The sequence below is a fragment of the Ailuropoda melanoleuca genome, chromosome X (assembly GCF_002007445.2).
Source record: "Ailuropoda melanoleuca isolate Jingjing chromosome X, ASM200744v2, whole genome shotgun sequence".
NCBI lineage: Eukaryota > Metazoa > Chordata > Mammalia > Carnivora > Ursidae > Ailuropoda > Ailuropoda melanoleuca.
Genome location: NC_048238.1, coordinates 83,925,656 through 83,945,508, shown reverse-complemented (window position 1 = coordinate 83,945,508; position 19,853 = coordinate 83,925,656). Strand labels below are relative to the sequence as shown.

General features: G+C 50.0%; 1 protein-coding gene across 4 annotated transcripts in view; it reads left to right on the top strand.

Annotated features, from left to right (window-relative positions):
• The first annotated feature begins 341 nt into the window (after positions 1–341).
• Positions 342–19,853, top strand: part of SEPTIN6 (septin 6) — a 65,171-nt gene continuing 45,659 nt past the window's right edge. For 3 of the 4 annotated variants that reach the window (XM_034649929.1, XM_034649928.1, XM_034649930.1), the window contains exons 1-2: positions 6,320–6,394; positions 16,915–17,029. In XM_034649929.1, coding sequence (XP_034505820.1) covers positions 6,335–6,394; positions 16,915–17,029 — 175 coding nt within the window. In that variant the 5' untranslated portion in view covers positions 6,320–6,334. Of the gene's footprint in view, positions 652–6,319; positions 6,395–16,914; positions 17,030–19,853 lie in introns of those variants that run through there. The other variant, XM_011229086.3, reaches the window with a different exon arrangement.

The following is a 19,853-nucleotide window of genomic DNA, read 5'->3' as shown; positions in this document are numbered from 1 at the left end:
CTCGGGCCATGGGGGGTGGGAGGAGGTGTAGTGGAGCCTCGAGTCTCCAGCCGCGGGCCCTCCCATCCGAGCACCCTGAGATCTCGGTGGAGAGGAAGAGGGGGTGCAGGGGGCGAGGGGGAGGAGGACTGCAGAGCTCAGCCGCCGAGCTGCGCGCGGGAGGGGGAGGGGCAGGGGCTCCCTTCCAGCCTCCGGGGTCTGGGGACTCTGGGATGTAAGGCGAGAGCAGGGGGGTGTGACAATTCAGCAGAGGTCGGGACGTACCACAGAGCCCAGTGGCGGGGGGGGGCAGAGGACGTGGTCACCGAGGGGAGCCCCCGCCCCCCTTCGCAAAGGCCTACAGCTGAGGTTGCAGGGAGAACTGGAACTGGGCTCGCCGCAGGGGGAACCGGCGTTTGAAATCTGCCCCCTCCCCGTACCCCGCTTCCGAGGGGGTGGGCGATAGAGGGGAGGTTGGGGTTGGAGCAGGAGAGCGGGGGCCCCTCCCTTGCCCCTCCCCCCACCGGACTTGGTCGCGCCCGAAGTGTAACACTTTCTCTTTGTCGGAGGAGCTCCGCTGTTTCTTGTGCTGTAGCTCCGGTTGCGGCGGCACCCGTGGCAGCCCTGGCGGACGCAGGAGCGATGGCAGCGACCGATATAGCTCGCCAGGTGGTGAGTGCAGGGCTGGGGTGCCGGCGCCGGGGCCGGGGGCCTGGGAAGGGCGGAGGAGACCTGGCCGCCGCCACGGCCGCCGCGAAGGCAGCGGGCAGCATTAGGAGCCAGGGCGCGGCGGGACTTCTGCTCCCGGGGTCAGCGGCTCACTCTCCCAGCCTGTCCCCGAGAGCGCTGGTGGCGGGCGGGTGTGGGGGGCCTGGCGGAGGCTGCGGGCCGGCAGCTGAACTTGCATTGCCCAAGAGCTGCAGTGAGCGTCGCCGCCTCCCTCGCCGCAGCTGCCGCCGCGCCGCTGGGGCGTTGCCGAATGAATGGCCGAACGGGCCGCCGAGCCCTCGGGGTCCCAGACCCCCCGGTCTCGCTTCCTCCTGCCGTCGGGCCGCGCCCCTGCGTCCAGCAGCCCCCCGGGACCCGGGCCTCCTGCGGAAGAGGGGCGCGGGGCTGGGGTGAGCCCGGGCCAGGAGGCGGTGAGTGGTGAGGGGGGGCGGGGAGGGGTCTGGCTGGGGTAGGGTTTCTCCATGTGCATTTCATATGTGACTGCGTCTGTGTGTGTGTATCGCCGTGTGCGTCTGAGTGCACGCGCGCGCACTCGTGCCTCCCGGGCGGGCGGCGGCGCCGGGGCTGTCTGTGACCCTGGATGAGTCCGCCTGTTTCTCTGTGGGCGCTCACCTCCGTGGCGTGTGTCCGTGGGTCCCGGCCCCGCTCTGCTTGAGCTGGGTGCCTCTGGGTCCCGTGAGTGCGTGCGTGTGTGCGTGTGTGTGTGTGTATGTGGCGGGTGTGTGTGTGTGTGTGTGTGTGCAGCTTGCTGGTCTGGGGGTGGCTGGCTGCGTATTTTGGCATGTTTCTGGATCCTTGCCCGGGGTTTTGTGGGCCTCTGGGGGTCCGCCTCGGATGCGTGTTCAGTGTACCTGGGCTTGAATGCCAAAACCTGTGGAGCTGGAGCTGGTTTCTTTCTATGGGGACTCAGGAAAATAAGTGCGAGTCTTGCAAAAGCGGTGCCGTCTCTCTTTTTGTTGGCAGCAGACTCTAGGGGGAAAAAAAACCACACAAAACCTTCTTTTAAAGAACTTAAGTTTTCCAGCCTGGGATGTTCAGAGAAATCATACCGAAGTGACCTGAGCCTCCATATTTGTTTGGGTTTTTTTTAGACCAGAAGTTTGGTTGTAAAGGGAGGGGATGATTCCATTTGGGGGAACATCCTAGGCTTTCTCTTCCCCGTGGGTATCTGGGGTCTTCAGAAGCCCACAATTACTCTCACTCTGTGGTGAGGGAGAGCGAAGTAGAGTTAGGTGAACCCCATAACACCAAATTCTACTGGATGAAAATCTCTCAACCACACACACACACAAAAGTTTTTAAACCTCGTGGCTTACTAATTTAGGTAAATAGTCCATGCACTGCAATTCCAGGGCAAAAAAAAAAAAAGGCTCCAGGTATTTGGTGTAATTGAAATTGATTTGTTTTTGTTTTCAAAATCTGAATCCAGTATCTGGTGTAGTATTTTCTCTACAGGATATATGTGAATTTAGTCCACCCTCTTGTCCCTGTTTGGAAGGGAAGGGTCGATTTCTTTTGAACCCCCCCAACCCCTGCAGACCCCAGCACCGAGCTGGTTATGCAGTCATGATGTGGAAGGACCAGGAATAGACAGACAGGGCTCTGTGATAATGGAATTTGAGAGAATTCTCTTCTAAGATTGGCACTGTCATATTTATTGCTGTGGCATTTTGAGGTTACCAGAGTGCTTTTCTGCTCCCCGTTACCTGCATTTTAGAGATGGCGTGGTTTAAGGAGAGGGATTAGGCTCTTGGATTACACTTGCTCCCATCTTTAGTGACCTAAAAGGATGCTAATGATTTTTCTCGTCACTAATTAATTTGCATCGACCTGTCCATGCTCTGTCACCAGTCCCCCTTGCCTGGATTAGGATTGCAGGGCAGATGTTGTAACGCGGAACATTCCAGAAGGTTGTGTTTCACCTCAGGCAGATTCAGGCAACCCAGAGGTCCCCTTTGTTCGGTGGATGGGGGGTGGGGGTGATTTAGGGCCATTTGGTTTGCTTTGCGTGGTTCCAGTTTGCTCTGGCTGGCCTTGTCCATATTGTACGATGAGGAACATAATTGTATGCCAGATTCTGAAGCTGAAGGAGCAGCCCAAGCACTTGAGACCTTGTTATCAGGATAAATGGGTTTCTGGGAAAACTGACGTCACTCTCCCTGCCCCCCTCCCCCAGTCTGTAAAGCTCTTGTTTATGTGTCATTTGTCTCTCTGCTCTCTTTTGTGTCTGCAAGAAGTTGTAATTCACCAGGGGAAGATGGAATTAGCTCAGGAGACCTTGGATGTCTGGTTGTGGCTTGTTTCTTCCAAGGAACGCATATCCAGTGTCTGGGAAGAGAAGACTGGAGAATAGACCTACGTGTGCCTAGCATAGGAGTTCTTCTGAATGAGCTCTGACACGTGGCACCATCCAAGCAGTGCTCTGGTGTGTGTGTGGGGGGCGTGTTCTTTCCAGGCAGTTGAAGGGCACCACGGCTGGTAAGGTAACATCCTTAGAGACTTAAGACAGGCCATGGAGTTGTTGGATAGGACCCTTATTTGGACATGCATGCGTTGGAAGTTCAGCTCCTGTGTACCCAATATGATCCCATCCCACCTGAATGAACACCATGAAGATTCTGTATGGCAAAACTATTCCTCCGTTGAGTCCACACGTTGACTTTTGACTGATAAGTGTCTAGCACTATGGCCCGCCCTTGTCAACTCGACAAAAAAAGAAAGAAAGAAAGAAAGAAAGAAAGAAAGAAAGAAAGAAAGAAAGAAAAAGAAAGAAAAATATAGTAGACATAGTTCCTGGCTTTTAAGCTTATGGTCTAGTTGGAGAGAAAGATTGTGGACACTGTGAAATAATTAGAGAACTATAGAAGATTCTTGGGATGTCTCCACTCCCAGCTCCTGCCTGTGAGGTGGCTTGGGCTGCTATTAATATTTATTCTTCGAGATTACATGACTTGTCCAAGGTCACCTAGCAAGGCACAGGCCAGGCCTCAGGGGCTGCATCTTCTGGCTTTTTCATTGAGCTGTTTCTTTCCATGTTGCATTTTGGGGTCAGACTGTAAGCGCTGGCCCATAGAAAGAACAGCTCATTGATTCTGGCTTCAACCGATCCCACAATGTGGACAGTGATGCTCTCCTCTGGTGGTAGCCGTATCGGTCTTTCTCCCAAATGAAAGATCTCGGCGGGGACTAACTCTGCCCCATTGATTCCCCTGGAAGCTCCCTGCCTCAGCCATCTGTACCACCTCATACTAAAAGTAATGTTCTACCCCAAGCAGGGAGAGCAAAACCCCAGTGTGTACCCGTACCTCCACTGAAGATACAGCGCAGAACATTTACATGTCTGGGGCGCCTGGGGGGCTCAGGCGGCTGATTGCCTGACTCTTGCTTTCAGCCCAGGTCGTGATCTCCGGGTCGGCTCAGTCCGTGAACTCAGGGTCTGCTCAGTCCGTGAACTCAGGGTCTACTGTGATCTCAGGGTTGGCTCAGGTCGTGAACTCAGGGTCCTGGGATCAAGCCCTGCCTGGGGGGAGGGCTCCGTGCTCAGCGGGGAGTCTGCTTGAGATTCTCTCTCTGCCTCTGCCCTTCCCCCTTTCCTCCTTGCCTACCTGCACTCTCTCTCTCTCTCAAATAAATAAATAAGTAAATCTTTAAACATAAAAAGAAAATTTACATGGCACCGAGTAATAAAAATTATTGGCTCTAAACAAAGGTTACACTGGTGATCACGGTTACCATTTTTTAACTTTTCTATGTGTTCGAGAACTTTCCAAAGAAAAAGCTGGGCGGGAAATGACAATGTCCCCTCCCCCCCATCATCAAGCGCTTCCGGGCCCCTTCCCTCAGGGAGTTTACGATCTAGTAGTAGAGGCAGACTTAAATAACTATATAATTATCACTGTGATCGGTGCTGCACAGCAGAGCTGCTGTCTGCTGTAAGAATTCCTTACGAGCGGACCCAATCCAGCCTCCAGTGGGGGCGGTGGGTGACAGGAAAGGACTCCGGAGGGCTTCAGCTAAGAAAGGGGGTAGGTGTGAAGATGGGTGAGGACTCACTCTGCTCCTGGGCGGGGAACATTTCATTTGTTAATTCACAGGCTTTTATTCTCATTCATTCCTTCAATGCGTGTTGATTGGGCACCAACTCTGCCAGGCCCCGTGCCAGGTGCTAAGGGATATGGTGGTGCCAAGGCACACAGGACCGGGCCCTCTGAGAGCTTCCAGATGACAGGGAGGAATCAGCCCCCCCACCCCGTTTCCTTTTATTTTCTAAATCCTGGAAAGGTTGAGTGTTAGCAGTGTTCTTATTACAAAACTGCATTACAACTGAGCAATTTGTCTGTAAATTTTCTGTTAATTGCTGGCTTTGTTACCCAGCACGGTCCCTCCCTTTGTGTGCTGTAAGGGAGCAAACCCGTTGCATGAGTCGGAGCAAAACTAATTAGGAAGATAAGTCCCCTGGAAAAAGGTATTCCAGAACGAAATAGGACTGATTTCTAGACTTGCCTGGGTTTCTGGATTATCAGAGCAGTGGTTTCATGTTAGCCTGAACAATGGAGAAGGGCTTTTAAGTTGCGTGTACTTTTCAGACCACATTCAAGGAAGAGAAAGAGAAAAAAGCAAGGAAAGAGAATACCACGGATCAGTGTAACGTGTTTTTTTCGACGGTCTCACAATGCTTTCATCTCTATTTCCTGCACAAGTATTCGTGTTTTCTTCTTTTATGGGTACAGGGAGACCAAGGGACTTAGTCCAAAGGGTTATTGCTGCTCAGGGGATGAAACAATGAGACACACACCGGATGACAAAGATGCGTTCAAAACAACCAAACCTGACCTTTTCGTGACATTTCTAAGAAATACAAATCCTGCCAGACCCTAACTTCCCCCCTCTTCACTGCATTCCCCCCCACCCCAGCGCACCCGTGGGGGGGGTCAGAGAAGGGTATACTTGGGTGCCTTGAAGACCCCGTCATGGTAAAAAGATTCTCAGCTTCGATCCCAGATAGCGCAGTCATGGGTTATGTGTGGGTTTTCTTTCTTTTTCTTTCTTCCCATGTTGCTTTAAATAAAAATCTTGGAGCCACCAGCCGTGTAATGATGGATTATTTTAAGTAACAACTTGGGGGGGAGCAGAATAAATTAGAAACACAGACCCTTCCTCCTCGGTTTGGCAGGAGGCGGCTTCTGCTGCTGGGATTTGAAACCGTGGGTTTCTCCGCTGCCTGCACAGAGGAAGGAGGCCACATGCTCAGGAGGGTGAGAAATAATGTTCTCGTCCTGTTCTGTGTTTCCCCATTAGAGGCAGCCGTCTGTGGAATTATGCCGAGTGCTCTCTGCTGGCCCTGGGCTTGGGTCATCCGTTCCACTCCCTGAAAGGTGACTGGGGAAAAGATTTGCAGGCCTCCTCGAGGGGGGTGGGGACAGGGCTCAGGGCTCAGGTTTCCCCTGGCAGGGCCCCCTGTGACCCCTAACGAAGGCCCTGGGGTAACAGGAGCAGATCTCTGCTTTCTGACTCTGATGAGGTGTGAGGGGGTGCTGAGTTTCCTTTCCCAGTGGAGGCCCGGGCTCTGAACACCGGCGCGGAGGCAGGAACTGGGTTTTTTCGGATCCACTTTAAATGAGACCAGATGGAGGCAGAGGCAAATTCAGGCTCCCTAGAGGACAGTGGGGCATTCATCCAGAGGCCTGTGAGTAAACCTTTTTTCTTTTCTTTTCTTTCTTTCTTTTTTTTTTTTTTTAAAGCAGATTGGAGATAACAGTGGCCAGGACACCTCGAAAACTCTGTTTAAAGAGCCTGGCTTGAAGGGAATCTTTCTGGCTTTATGTGGGAAAGGTGACCCACTCCCAGCAGGAGTTGCCCCTGGCCTGAGGTGGAACTGGTTTTTGCTTAGGTCTGGCTAGTTGGGTGAGGTCGCCCTGGGGCTCAGGCTTACTTAGGCCCAAGTCAGAAGAGAGGCAAATGACAGAGAAGGCAGGAGCACGTCCCAGCCTCTCCATGGCATCCGCTGCCTCTGTCGCCCTCGGTGGGCCAGAGCCACCTTGGTGAGCACACAGGGGTCCAGGTCGTGATCCATGACCCTTGTCCATCGTGACTGTCCTTAAGCCATAAGCCCAGAGCCCCAGAACCTGAGCAGCATGAAGGAGTACACCTGCCAACTTGGAATCAAGCTTTTCCATCTGAAGGCGGCAGTCGGCTTGACGGGGCCACGGAGCCCCAAACCGCTCTCAGCCCCGAAATCCCTCTGTGACTCCAGACAAGTCACTTCCTCTCTCCGAGTCTCTGTTTCCCCTTTTGTAAAATGAGCGGGTGGGAGTAGGTGAGCCTTAAGGGCGTGACCACCTCTAAGGCTGTATGGTCCTTCTGGTTCCTTGTTCTCCAGCTGAATTTCTTGCAGGCTCTTGCCTGCTTCTGCTTCTGCTTGCGACTGAGGTGGCCGACTTGAACTCCACCTCTTCCCTGCTTTGACTCCTTGAGCCGGGTGGGGGAGAGAGTTGTGGAAAAGGCAAGTCTGTGCTTTGAGCTCGGCAGGGGCTCTGTAAGAATAGAAACAGCCTTCCCATAGTCTGTCCATGTGGGTGTGTATAGCGATTGTCTTCCTATAAAGATCCATGACAGCTGAATTTCTGTCTATTAGAATCCGATTTTAAATGCACTGGGAGAGCTGGCCATGTAATGGAATCCTGCTGTGAATCCTTTTATAGAATGAAAAGCCACTCAGGAATTGATCTGGTGTATTAAAATCCCGAGTTTCATCTACTGGAGTTGCCAGAAACGGGCCTGCTCCCTGTATGGTAAGGATGGGTTCCTTTGCGCTTCCCCAGGGTCCCCGAAGCTGCTCTCCCACTGAAAGGCCAGTGTGGGCAAGGCTTCTTTCTCCTCGGACAGGCCCCCGGAATGTCTCTCTCCCAATTCAGGGCATTGCTACTCTTGTCAGTTTCCTCTTAGTCTGGCTTAATCGGCAGGAGGGAAATCCTGACATGTGGTGTGTGAGGCGCGCTGGAGGATTGTTGTTTTTTTTTAACCTCTGGGAACTTCTCAGTGTTTTTGTGGTTCTTACGGCAGATAATACAGTGGCATCCACTCCCCTGGCTGGAGGCAGCAGATAGGGCCATCAGCCACCTGATTCCTTCAGCAAGCGCTTTTGCTGCATGTTTCAGGATATGTGATTTGACTTCTGGTTCCCATGAATCCTTATAATAATACGTTATACCGTATAATAATAAGTTATGTATATATAATGGTATAATGAGGGTAATAATAGGGCTTTGTTGTATTATTGGTAAAATAAATGTTTACGTACAATAAAACTGTCCCAAAACAGACTACTTAACCGGATTTTCTGATCATCTGTATGTAAAGCACCTTTCTGGTAGTTGTGGTGGAAGATTTTGCCAAAACATCAGAGGCTACTTTCTTGCCTAAGAAAGTATCGCTGTAGAATCTTTTTTTAAAAACTGACATTTCTATTCTGATTATAAAAGTCAAATCTGCCCCCCAAAAAGGTAAAAGATGCCTATTGTCAAAAATTTGGAAGACGCAGAAAAGCAACAACACCTACATTTCTTCCACTCAAAAGTAACTGTTGTCACCATTTTGGTGTAACGTTGACCAGCACAGGGGTTAGGGGCGCCGACCCCGCACAGTGAAGAATCCATGTATGACTTTCGTCTCCCCCAAAACTTAAATGCTAACAGCCCACTGCTGACTGGAAGCCTTACCTATCACGTAAATAGTAGGACAAGCATGTATTTTGTATGTCATATGTATGACATACTGTATTCTTACAATAAAGTAAGCTAGAGGAAATAAAATGTTAGTAAGAAAAGCATAAGGGGAGGCGCCTGGGTGGCTCAGTTGGTTAAGCGTCCAATTCTTGATTTTGGCTCAGGTCATGATCTCTGCGTCGTGAGATCAGGTCCCGCATCTGCTCCTCGCTCAGCTTGGAGTCCGCTTGAGATTCTCTCTCTCTCTCTCCCTCTGTCTCCACCTGCCCCCACCTACCTCCATCTCTCTCTCTCTAATAAATAAATAAAATCATCAAAAAAAGAAAAGAAAACCATAAGGAAGGGAAAACACATTTACAGTCCTGTCTTGTATTTATGAAAAAAAATCCATGTATAAGTAGACCCAGGCAGTTCAAACCTTGCTGCTCAAGGGTCAACTGTATATCCTTCCAAGCTTTAAAAAATACATATACATTTCCCCCCATGATTGGAATGATGCTGTATATACAGGGTTTTGTTTTGTTTTGTTTTGTTATTTGCCTATTTGGTGATCATTTTCCCATGTCACTAAATATTCTTAGAAAATATTTTTATCAGCTGCTTAATATTCCATTGTGCATCATTGAACTATTAATTGATTTTGATCATCCTGACGGTTTGCAGGGTCTATCAAAGATCGGTGTTCAGGGGCGCCTGGGTGGCTCAGTCGGTTAAGCGTCCAGCTCTTGATTTGGGCTCAGGTCATGATCTCAGGGTGGTGAGATCGAGCCCCGAGTCAGGTTCTATGCTAGGTGTGGAGCCTGGTGAAGATTCTCTCTCTCCCTCTCCCTCTGCCCCTCCCCAAAAGATCAGCATTCAGGGCTGGGATGGAGATGGAGAAAGGAAGGTGTGAGAGACCAGGCCCAGCAGTAAGTGACACATGTGCAGAGGCCAGAGGAGAAAGTTTAGGGAAAGGCCAGTCGTCAGCGATGAGTTCCAACCTTTTTGTTTTGGTCTCATACTTATGTACCTATTCATTTATTTAAGTCATCTCTACCTCCAATGTGGGGCTTGAACCCATGACCCCGAGATCAAGAGTCCCATGCTCTCCCCACTGAGCAGTCCAGGCGCCTCGTTTGGGTTTCCTTTTTCAGCATGTCAGCTACTAACTTAGCCACCCCGAACGCGGGGCGGAGGCAGGAAACGCCATTGACACAGAAGCACCCTCAGTTCCCAGAGGCCTCAAGTACTGCTTGCTTCCTGTACCACTAAGGTTGGAAGAGGGGCGGGGGAGGTAGAGAGGGGGACAGGGGTTGCCCGTTGGGGCGCTTATGGGACTCTTTATTTTCAGAATAACAGCAGTGGGAGCGAGATGTACAGCCGGAACCGCCATAACTCGTTCTTCGTAACATGAACCTTTGAATATTCAATTAACAAACGAAATCGGTCTGTCCCCAGGGGAGGAGGCGGAAGAGAAAGAGACCGATGTTTCTGCCCGTGATATGAAATGTGGTATAACGTATTTCAAACCGCAGGTGACTGCAGATGGGGAGAAAACAGGAAATGTAATTGGGCAGGGGAGGGGGAGGGGGGCCCTCTCAATTCTCAGGAGCACTCTTTCACTTTGCCTTCCTTTTAGCTCTTCTCAGGCTCTGCATCCTAATTACCCCTGCTGCAAAGCTGAGCGAGAACTCTCTTTTCTTGTATTAAAAATGTTTTTAAATGACACGGGTAATGTGTGAATACATTCATGCTGTAAAAGGATCAAACAATACGGAAGCATACTGACTCCCCCCCCACCCCGAGTAAGCCCCTATTTCCACTTCACTCCCCTGAGGTAGCACCGATGTGCCTGCTTTGGCGGGATCTTCTCTGGCTCCTTTCTATGTGCTCACATACATCAAGGTGCAGACACACATATGTCGGGCGCTTTTGCACACATGGACTCCCCTTGGGCTTGTTGTTCGTTTTTCTACATTATTAGATGTCTTGGAGATATTTGCATCGGAACATACGGACCTGCTGCATTCTTCTTCTTCTTTTGTAGGGATTTATTTATTTATTTAATTTGTTAAAAAAAAGACTTTATTTATTTATTTGAGGGAGAGAGAGCACGCACAAGCAGGGGGAGCAGCGGGCAGAGGGAGAGGGAGAAGCAGGCTTCTCCCTGAGCGGGGAGCCTGAGGCGGGCCTTGATCCCAGGACCTCAGGATCATGACCTGAGCTGAAGGCAGATGCTTAGCTGACTGAGCCACGCAGTACCCTTATTTATTTATTTTAGAGAGAAAGAGGGAGAGAGAGAGCACATGAGTGGGGGGAGGAGCAGAGGGAGAGGGAGAGAGAGAATCTCAAGCAGGCTCCCCGCTGAGTGTGGAGCCCAATGTGGGGCTTGATCCCACTACCCTGAGGTCACGACCTGAACTGAAACCAAGAGTTGGGTGCTCAATGGACTGAGCCATCCAGGTGCCCCAAGACCTACCACATTCTTCTCAATGGCTGCAGAATATTCTAGAACATGCATTTACCAAAATTTAGTTAAATATTTTTCTATTATCAGACATGGGTTTTTCCCCTAGTTTTTCAGTATTATCATCAATGCTGCAATGAATTTTCTTGTACATGGATCTTTGTACAGACATTGAATTTCTATAGAATAGATTCCTAGGGGAGGTTGCAGGGTGACAGGAGATGGGCCATTAAAAAAAAAAGATTTTATTGATATAAGAGAGAGCACGTGATAACACACAAGTTGAGGGGGGCAGAGGGATAGGGAGAAGCAGACTCCCCGCTGAGCAGGGAGGCCAATGTGGGGCTCGACCCCAGGATCCTCGGATCGTGACCAGAGCCAAAGGCAGATGCTTCACCGACTGAGCCACCCAGGAGCCCCGGAAATGGGCCCTTTAACATTTGGTGACCGTGGCCTTTCTGGCATCTCAGTTCCAGCCTTAAACATGGCACCCACCGCCTGCTATTCAAGATGATAACTTAAGGTATTAGTGTTGGGCCAGGTTGTCAGTTCCATCTTCTTTTGTGCACATTGTAATCCAGGGAACTTTCAGTTAACTGCAATCACAGTAATTAAGACCTCAGTTAATCAGGCCACCTTAAAGAGAAAGAGGAAAGAGGTAAGATAGCAGAGCTTTAGTGAGGGAGGGGGCAGAAACTTCCAGGGACTGTCCTGGGGTCAGTGTACATTCAGTCCAATGTCCTTTTTACCTCTACATATTTATCTCTGAACAATGAGGACTAATAATCATAATGATGACCTTGACATCTTATAAGATTTATCAAAACAAGAGTCAATGGTGCTTGCTAGACAGGATTTCCTAAAGCAGGAAATATATATACAAATACGTTTTTGAAGCTTTCTCGGCTCTAAGCACTGAGACAGAGTTTGCTCCTTAAACCTTAGCAAGAAAAACACATGGGTAAGGAATTGTTGGCTCCCATGTCCCCTTGTCCCCAAACCTTCCAGTTAATTTCTGTGTATTGGATGGACACGGGGTAAAAAGATAGAGAAGAAATAGGGATTTTAAAGTGACCTTCACCAAATTCCAGATTAATAGTTACTTCTCTGTAATTCTTCCTGACTTCGACCTTGGCCTCTGGTGCCAGAAAACTACTGGGTCCTCTCTAATTTTTCTGATCATTTTCCCCTCTTGGAAGAATCCTTTCAATCTTTCCATTCCTTATTTGGGGACATTTCTTATATTCAATCTCCAGCTCTTTTCTCCCTGTACTATCTCTTGGAGAACACATCCAGTTTCATACCTCCCACTCCTAAATTCATACCCCAGTCCCGAATTCTCCTTGAGCCTACAATCCCATATGGGTAAGGAGTTGTTGGATTTCTTCTCCTGCATATCTCACCAGGAAACCAAAAACATCTTATTTTCCTTAACATACAAAATGCTTTGGGGCACCTGGGTGGCTCAGTCGGTTAAGCGTCCCAACTCTTGATTTCAGCTCAGGTCATGAACTCAGGGTCCTGGGATCGAGCCCTGTGTTGGGCTCTGTGCTCAGCCTGGAGTCTACTTGGCCCTCTCCCTCTGCTCCTCCCCCAGCTCGTGCTCTCGCTCTTTCTCTCTCTCAAATAAATAAGTAAAGAAATAAAATCTTTAAAAAACATGCTTTTACAGATCCAGAAGACAGAGACAAACACCAATTAAAAAAATGGGCAGGGACATGCATAGGCAACTCACATATATGTGTATGTATACACAATACATGTATAGGGTTGAACAATAAAAAGAATGTTCACCTTCGCCGATACAATGCAAATTAAACGTTGTGATGCCATTTTTCAATAATTCCTTTCACAGTGGTTTAAAAGCCTCAGAAACTTAGTGTTGGTCTAAGGATAGGTAAACAGACCCTCTCGCATATTGGTGGCAGAAATAGACATTTGTACTATTCTCTGTTGAATGATTTTCCAGTATGTACCAAAGTCTTTCAAGTGTGTGTGCCCTTGGGCTTCCATTCTAGGAATTTAAGACGATAATCAAAGATCTATGCAAACCTGTAGGAAGGAAAATTATTGTTTACATGGTTTAAAACATGGAAACATGCTGAATGTCTAGCAGTGGACGGCTGGTTCAGTGGAATGCTATGTGGCCAATACACATAACGTTTTAGAAGTATGCTTAATTTCTCAAGAAAACATCCATACTCTCTTAAGCGTCGGGCTATGAAAAGGAATATACAGAATTATCCTTATTTTGTAAGAAACAAAAGGTATACAGACTGGAGGGAAACACATATAAATATCATGAGTGGTTATTGTTTTCTCCTTTATCATTTTCCCTGTGTTCTAAAATTTTTACAGCTAACATTGCTTACTTTTTAGAAAATAAAAACACCGATAAAGGTAATGCTTTCAGGATAGCTTATTTAAAGCCAGAATCCTCCATTTCCCCTCTAAGCAAGCCCCCTTTCCTGGCTTCTCTCTCTTCTGGCCATGGTGCCACCATTCCAAGCTCCCAGGCTCAGAACCTTGCAGCCTTGGAGCTTCGATTGCCCCTTCATTCCACTTACCCCCTCACTGATTGAGGGATCACCCTTCTTTAGGACATCTCTCATGTTTGTTCCTCCCTCCTGAGTCCCAAGTCAGAGCAGCTCAGTTCAACCAGCATTTATTGGCACCGCGTCTGGATGTCACTCTGCCAGGTCCGTGTTAGTGGAGTCATCTGTCTTCCTGCCTCTGCTCCCTCCTCCAATCAATCAAATGTCCCGCAGCTGGAATGTTCGAAAAATGCTACTTGTATCATGGCTCTCCCTTCTCGAAACACTCCAAGGGCCCCCGAACTCTGTTGCCTAGGGAATAAAGCCCATACTCTTTCTTCTGCTATTTAGGGCTCTTTACAGCACGGTGCTGGGTGGGAGGTAACAGTGGGGGGGGGCATATGGGAAGTTCTTAGTGAGTTGTTGACAATGAAGGACGTCCTTAAGAATAAGGTGTGGAGGGGCTTCTGGGTGGCTCAGTCGGTTAAGCATTGACTCTTGATTTCTGCTCAAGTCATGATCTTAGGGTTGCGAGATCGAGCCCTGCAACGAGCTCTCTGTAGGGCTCTGTGCTGGGTGTGGAGCCTGCTTAAGATTCTCTCTCTCCCTCTTCCTCTGTACCTCTTCCCCACCTCTCCCTCTTTCTCTAAAAAAAAAGATGATTCTCTCCCTCTGCCCCTCCCCCACTCTCTCTCTTTTGCTCTCTCTCTTTAAAAAGATATAGCCATTCATTTATTTTAGAGTGAGAGTGCTGGGGGAGGGGCAGAGGGAGAGGGAGAGAGAAACCCAAGCGGACTCCACACCTAGCGCGGAGCCTGACGTGGAGCTGGATCCCACGATCCCAAGATCAGACCTGAGCTGAAACCAAGAGTCCGACGCTCAAGCCAATGAGCCACTCAGGCGCCCCTCTCTCCATCTCTTTAAAAAAAAAAAGAAGAGGTGCCTGGTGATTCAGTTTGGCTCAGGTCATGATCTTGGGGTCCTGGGATCGAACCCCACGAGTCTGCTTCTCCTTCTCCTTCTGCTGCTCCCCCCACCCCTGCTTGTGAGCGCTCTCTTTCTCTGTCAAATAAATAAATAAAAATAAAATCTTAAAAAAAAGGAGTGGAGTTCTCCCCATGCCTCCATCATGCGGTATTCTTTGTTCAAGAATATATATATATATATATATTACATTTTTGCTTTGTTTAATATGTATGTGTGTAGTTAACATATAGTATATTATTAGTTTCAGGGGTAGTATTTAGTAATTCATATATATATATTCTTGAACAAAGCAAGAATATATATATATATATATATTCTATGTTCAGTTTGAAAATTCCCTTTCCTCTCTGTTTGGCACTTGGACCAGAGGCCAGAGTTTCATGGTGCTGAATTTGGAGACAGGAAGAGGCAGCCAGGGGCGATAAACTATGGCTCAGGAAACCCTCCGCTCTGAGTCGGTCCCAGTTTCCGATGCCTGCTACGGAGGAGGACCCATCGAGAAAGCATATTGGCTCTTAAGTGGCTGTGTCCCCTGTAGGGGTGAGGACCAAGGGCAACCAGTGGGGAACTTACATTTTCCTTTGTTTGCTTTAAGAAAAAGAAGGAGGAAGGGGTGAGGGGAAGCAGAGAGGGGTGTATGTAGAGCCAGCCCTGAGTGCCGTGGGCCACGTGTGAAACCCAGCTGTTTTCAGGTGCCCCTTGGGGGCCCGGAAGACGTCAACTCAGACTGAACGATGGCATATGGGTGTGTGTCAGGAATATTCTCCGCTGGGAGTGTGTGGGGTGAGACGTGAGGGTAACGAACTTGCCAGATGGCAGTCCCGGCCCTAGCCCTGTCTCCTGCTCTTGGAAGACCGATGGCATGACTGGGTGAAGGGGCTACCTGGGAACCAGTTCTGGCGACAGCAACTGCTGAGTGGCTCTGCCCATCCCTCTCCGGGTGCACTGGAGACCCTTAGGGCCCTAGCCTAAAAGCAGGTCCAGGTGAGCAGAAAGAGTTGCCCGCTGGCACAGCCCAGGATGCTGGGGCGGGCCTCCTGACACTGACCGTGCCTTTCCTGGATTGCTCTGGGCACCTTTCTGGTTCCCCGAAATCTTGGTGTAACCGCCACCCAACAGAAACTCCCGACCACTTACATAGCCCTTACCTCTTGTCTAGCCCTTCTCTCTTCCCCTGGGGCCATTGGCAGCTAGCACTTGTCTTGAGTACACGCAGGCCTCTTTTTCCTTTCCCCTGGCTCCTTGGAAGCCTGCCCCAGTTTGAGGCTCTCCCCGTTTTTTATAAAACCATTAACAGTAAGAAGCTCTGGGACTAACAGGTGAAGCAAGGGCCCTCTGCTTTCCAGATGTGTGAATGGCTTGACTGCCCCCCGTGGAGAGCAGGGAAGGGGTGGGAGGAGCACGGAGGCAGATCTCTCGAGCTGGGGGGAGCCCCGAGTGTCCCATGACATCACGTGTTATTTGGGGAGTCCGAGGAGAGGGGTACCCTCGCAGAGCAATAGGAGGGGTAGCTTCTGTTGATGGGCTGCTCCCCATGTGCCAGGCGCCATGCTCAGGGCTTGCGGAACAGTAACCTGTGTGACCCACACCCCAGTCCTATGAGCTAGTCACTGCTTGTCCCGGCCTTTACAGACGGGCAAACTCTGAGGACTTAAGTAACTTGTCCGAGGTCAGGAGGTGCAGGGGGGAGGACCCTCCTTGAGACCTGTCTCAGTTCAAAGCCTATTCTCTTTAAATTCNATAGGAGGGGTAGCTTCTGTTGATGGGCTGCTCCCCATGTGCCAGGCGCCATGCTCAGGGCTTGCGGAACAGTAACCTGTGTGACCCACACCCCAGTCCTATGAGCTAGTCACTGCTTGTCCCGGCCTTTACAGACGGGCAAACTCTGAGGACTTAAGTAACTTGTCCGAGGTCAGGAGGTGCAGGGGGGAGGACCCTCCTTGAGACCTGTCTCAGTTCAAAGCCTATTCTCTTGACCCGTACACTGTGCCACCTTTGTAGTTGCCCAAGACGGCCTCGAGAGAGGAGGACTTGCTTCTGGAAGTCCTTTTGTACTGTTTACTGGACACTTAGGCATGGACCAGGCCTTGTGCTAAGCTCGTTTGAGTCCTGCGACCACCTGTCAGATAGGTGATATTATCTCATCAGACAGACGTGCCAGGAAACAGAGTCACAGAGAGGTGACCCGGCTTATAAGTGGTTGCGTGGGGTTACCCCAAGTCCGTGAACCTCATCTCCTGACCACCCACCCCGGTCCTGGAAGCCACCCGGGCAGTTTGCTGTGTGTGGACCTACAGCGACCGTCGCAGCCTGCAGATGCCTGTCCCCAAGAGCCCATGACTTCTAAGCTGGCGGGCCATTGCTTCGGAGCAGGGAGGAGCTGAGGGAAGGCAGGACACACTGGGCCAGGGCAGGGGTTACTTCCTCGCTCGCAAGTCGGTTGGATGAGAAGTGAGGATCCAGATTGCTTCTAAGCACATTTTCGTTTTCTCCCCTCCCTCCCCTTCCAAATCAGGGTGAAGGTTGCCGAACCGTCCCCCTGGCTGGACATGTGGGGTTTGACAGCCTGCCCGACCAGCTGGTGAATAAGTCAGTCAGCCAGGGCTTCAGCTTCAACATCCTGTGCGTGGGTGAGTATTTCCCTAGCAGGAAATTCTATTACAGAATATGGATCCTTAATGGCTGGATGTGGCTTGGCAGGTAATTAGGTTAAATACTGTGTTATTCTGGTCTATTTGCAAAAGTGTCTTCCCCCCTCTTCCTCTTTTATCCCTCTGTTTGCTTTTGCGAGCAGCCGGCTGTGATGATATTTTTCCCCGGTCAGACCAGAATACAGGGCCGTACGTTGGGGGGAAACTGAGCCATGTGACACCCAGTGGAAATTTTGTAAGGGAGCTGGCTGGCTCAGCTACCGCGGTCAAGTTCACTTGGACGTCAACAAATAGGAGCCAGGGCAGAATGGGAAGGCCGACTGATGGGTGTGGTAGGCGCCTGCCCACCAGGTGTGGGCTTGGGCAGTGGGCTGGGGCCGTTTGCTCTTAGCCCTGCAATGCTCCGTACAGTTTGAGCTCAAGGGTGCAAAAGTTCTTTTATTCCCTTTAAACATGCCTCCATCCAGCGGCGCCTGGGTGGCTCAGTCACTGAAGCGTCTGCCTTCAGCTCAGGTCATGATCCCAGGGTCCTGGGATGGAGTCCCACATCGGGCTCCCTGCTCAGCGGGAAGCCTGCTTCTCCCTCTGCCTGCCGTTCCCCCTGCTTGCGTGCTCGCTCTCTCTGACAAATAAATAAATAAAATCTTAAAAAAAAAACCATATCTCCACCCAGACCTTTAGTCTGGAATGTGGGAACCAAGGCTTAGTCACCTCTAGTGTGCTAATCACAGCGCCAAGGGAGTTCAGTAGTGTCTGCGAAATGAATGAATGAGTTAACCCCATGGGAACCACTCATTTTTTTCTCAAACCCTTTCCCCAGTAGTAGTTTGAGTCCTTACTAGGACTCTGTGAATGAGCAGAGTGAGTAGCGTTTGTACCTTCACAGAGCAGATGGAGACCCAGACATTTGGGGAGGCTAAGAGACGTGATCGGGGCGGCACAGAGGCAGTGCTGGAGTGCGGACAAGGCCCCAGGTCTGGCTGATCCGTTGGCCCTCCTCCCGCTTCCCTAACTGCTTCCAGCGACGTCTCTTAAGAACACAAAGGCACTTTGGAAAGGGTCAAACACCAACCCAACAAATGGGAGGAACAAGAGTTCCTTGACATTCTGTAAGAATCCCTCCTTAGACCTTCAAAAGTCCCGAATTTGCAAACACGATCATAGCATATGATTTTCACTCTCTTGTGCAGCAAAGTATACCTGTGCATTTTCAGTGCCCTACTTCCAAACCTTAATGATTGTATAAACACTATAATAGAGCCCGTTTTCCTGCTGGTTGGAACACTCAGACGCTTTGCTGATTGCCGTTCTTATTTTTCTAGGGAGTATATGGGGATTCATTCATGTTGAGGCTCTGACCACGGCTGAGTTGTATATTTTACTCATTAATATCATCTAAAATTGTTTTCTTTTTTTTAAAAAGATTTTATTTATTTATTTGACAGAGAGAGACAGCCAGTGAGAGAGGGAACACAAGCAGGGGGAGTGGGAGAGGAAGAAGCAGGCTCCCAGCAGAGGAGCCTGATGCGGGGCTCGATCCCAGGACTCTGGGATCACGCCCTGAGCCAAAGGCAAACGCTTAATGACTGAGCCACCCAGGTGCCCCTAAAATTCTGTTTTCTAACTAGAGTCATTCATTTTATTGGACTCTTTCTTTTTCTTCTCCTCCATCCTTAGTGCTCTTTCTTGATCACTTCGTGTAGGAGAGTAACTATGTACCCAGGGACGAATAGAGAACAGGGAGGCCACTTCTCACTATGGATGACAGGCAGTCGGCTAGGCTCACTCACTGGCTGAATGACTCCCTTCCACACATCAGCTTGGGAACCCAGGAGATGGTGATATGTGCTTCACAGAATCACATGTCATGGGCCTCGGCATTCAGAGCTAGGCCAGCAAGTCTACTCGTGGTGATGATGAGATGCTATTAGGAGAAGGATACAAAAGAAATAGAAGCGAAGCTGATCAACATGGAGATGCCATCACATCCAATATTAGCACTTCCAAATCGCTCCAATCTTTGGCCGTTGGCCAACTTGTTTTGCATAATATTTGATTACTGAAAAATTTCTGCATAAACATATTGGATTCCCTTGGCATTCCTCCCAGAGCTCAGTATGACCTGCACTGAAGTTGAGGAGTTGTGAAGTGACGTGACAGGCCCACGCTCATCAACCTTTCAACTAAGTGCAGTTGGGCGGGTGAATGAGGCTTTAGGAGGGAGGCCACAGAAATCAGAATGGCTCTCCAAAGGCCGGAAGTGTAGTGCAATTGGACCTGGGGACCGTGGGCTCCCCTAGGGCCCTGAAGAGGAGGCAGCCAAGCGCAAGGCAAAGTGAGTGGGAGAAATAGTAAACGCCTGTCCTTGAGTTCCCACCCAGGCACAGGACAGCTACAACTGCTCTGGCATGCACCTGCTGGAGTGAGATGACTCAACTGCCCCAGACCCTTCAAGAGGGGAGGGGTAGGAAGGAGATCCTCTGCCCCAAAGAGTCACCCCCTCTCTTTCTTTCCACACCTGCCAAGTCCCAGGAAATCGCCCCAGTAGCCCCCTTCTTGGCCCTGTGGTTTCGCTCGGTGGAGGCCCCCAGCTGGACTGGGATCCTTTCATTCCCCATCCCTGATCCAAACAAGCCGGCAGCCTTCGAATCCTGCTCTCTGTCTGTTCTCACAACCCTGTCATTGCTCAGAGAACCCACAATTTGGGCCAAGGTCACGAGCGGTTGAGATGGGCTCTCAGGCTGCAATCTCAGCCCAGCCATGGGGCTGGGTGCTGTCCCTGGCTTGGCCAAGGGTCCGTAGC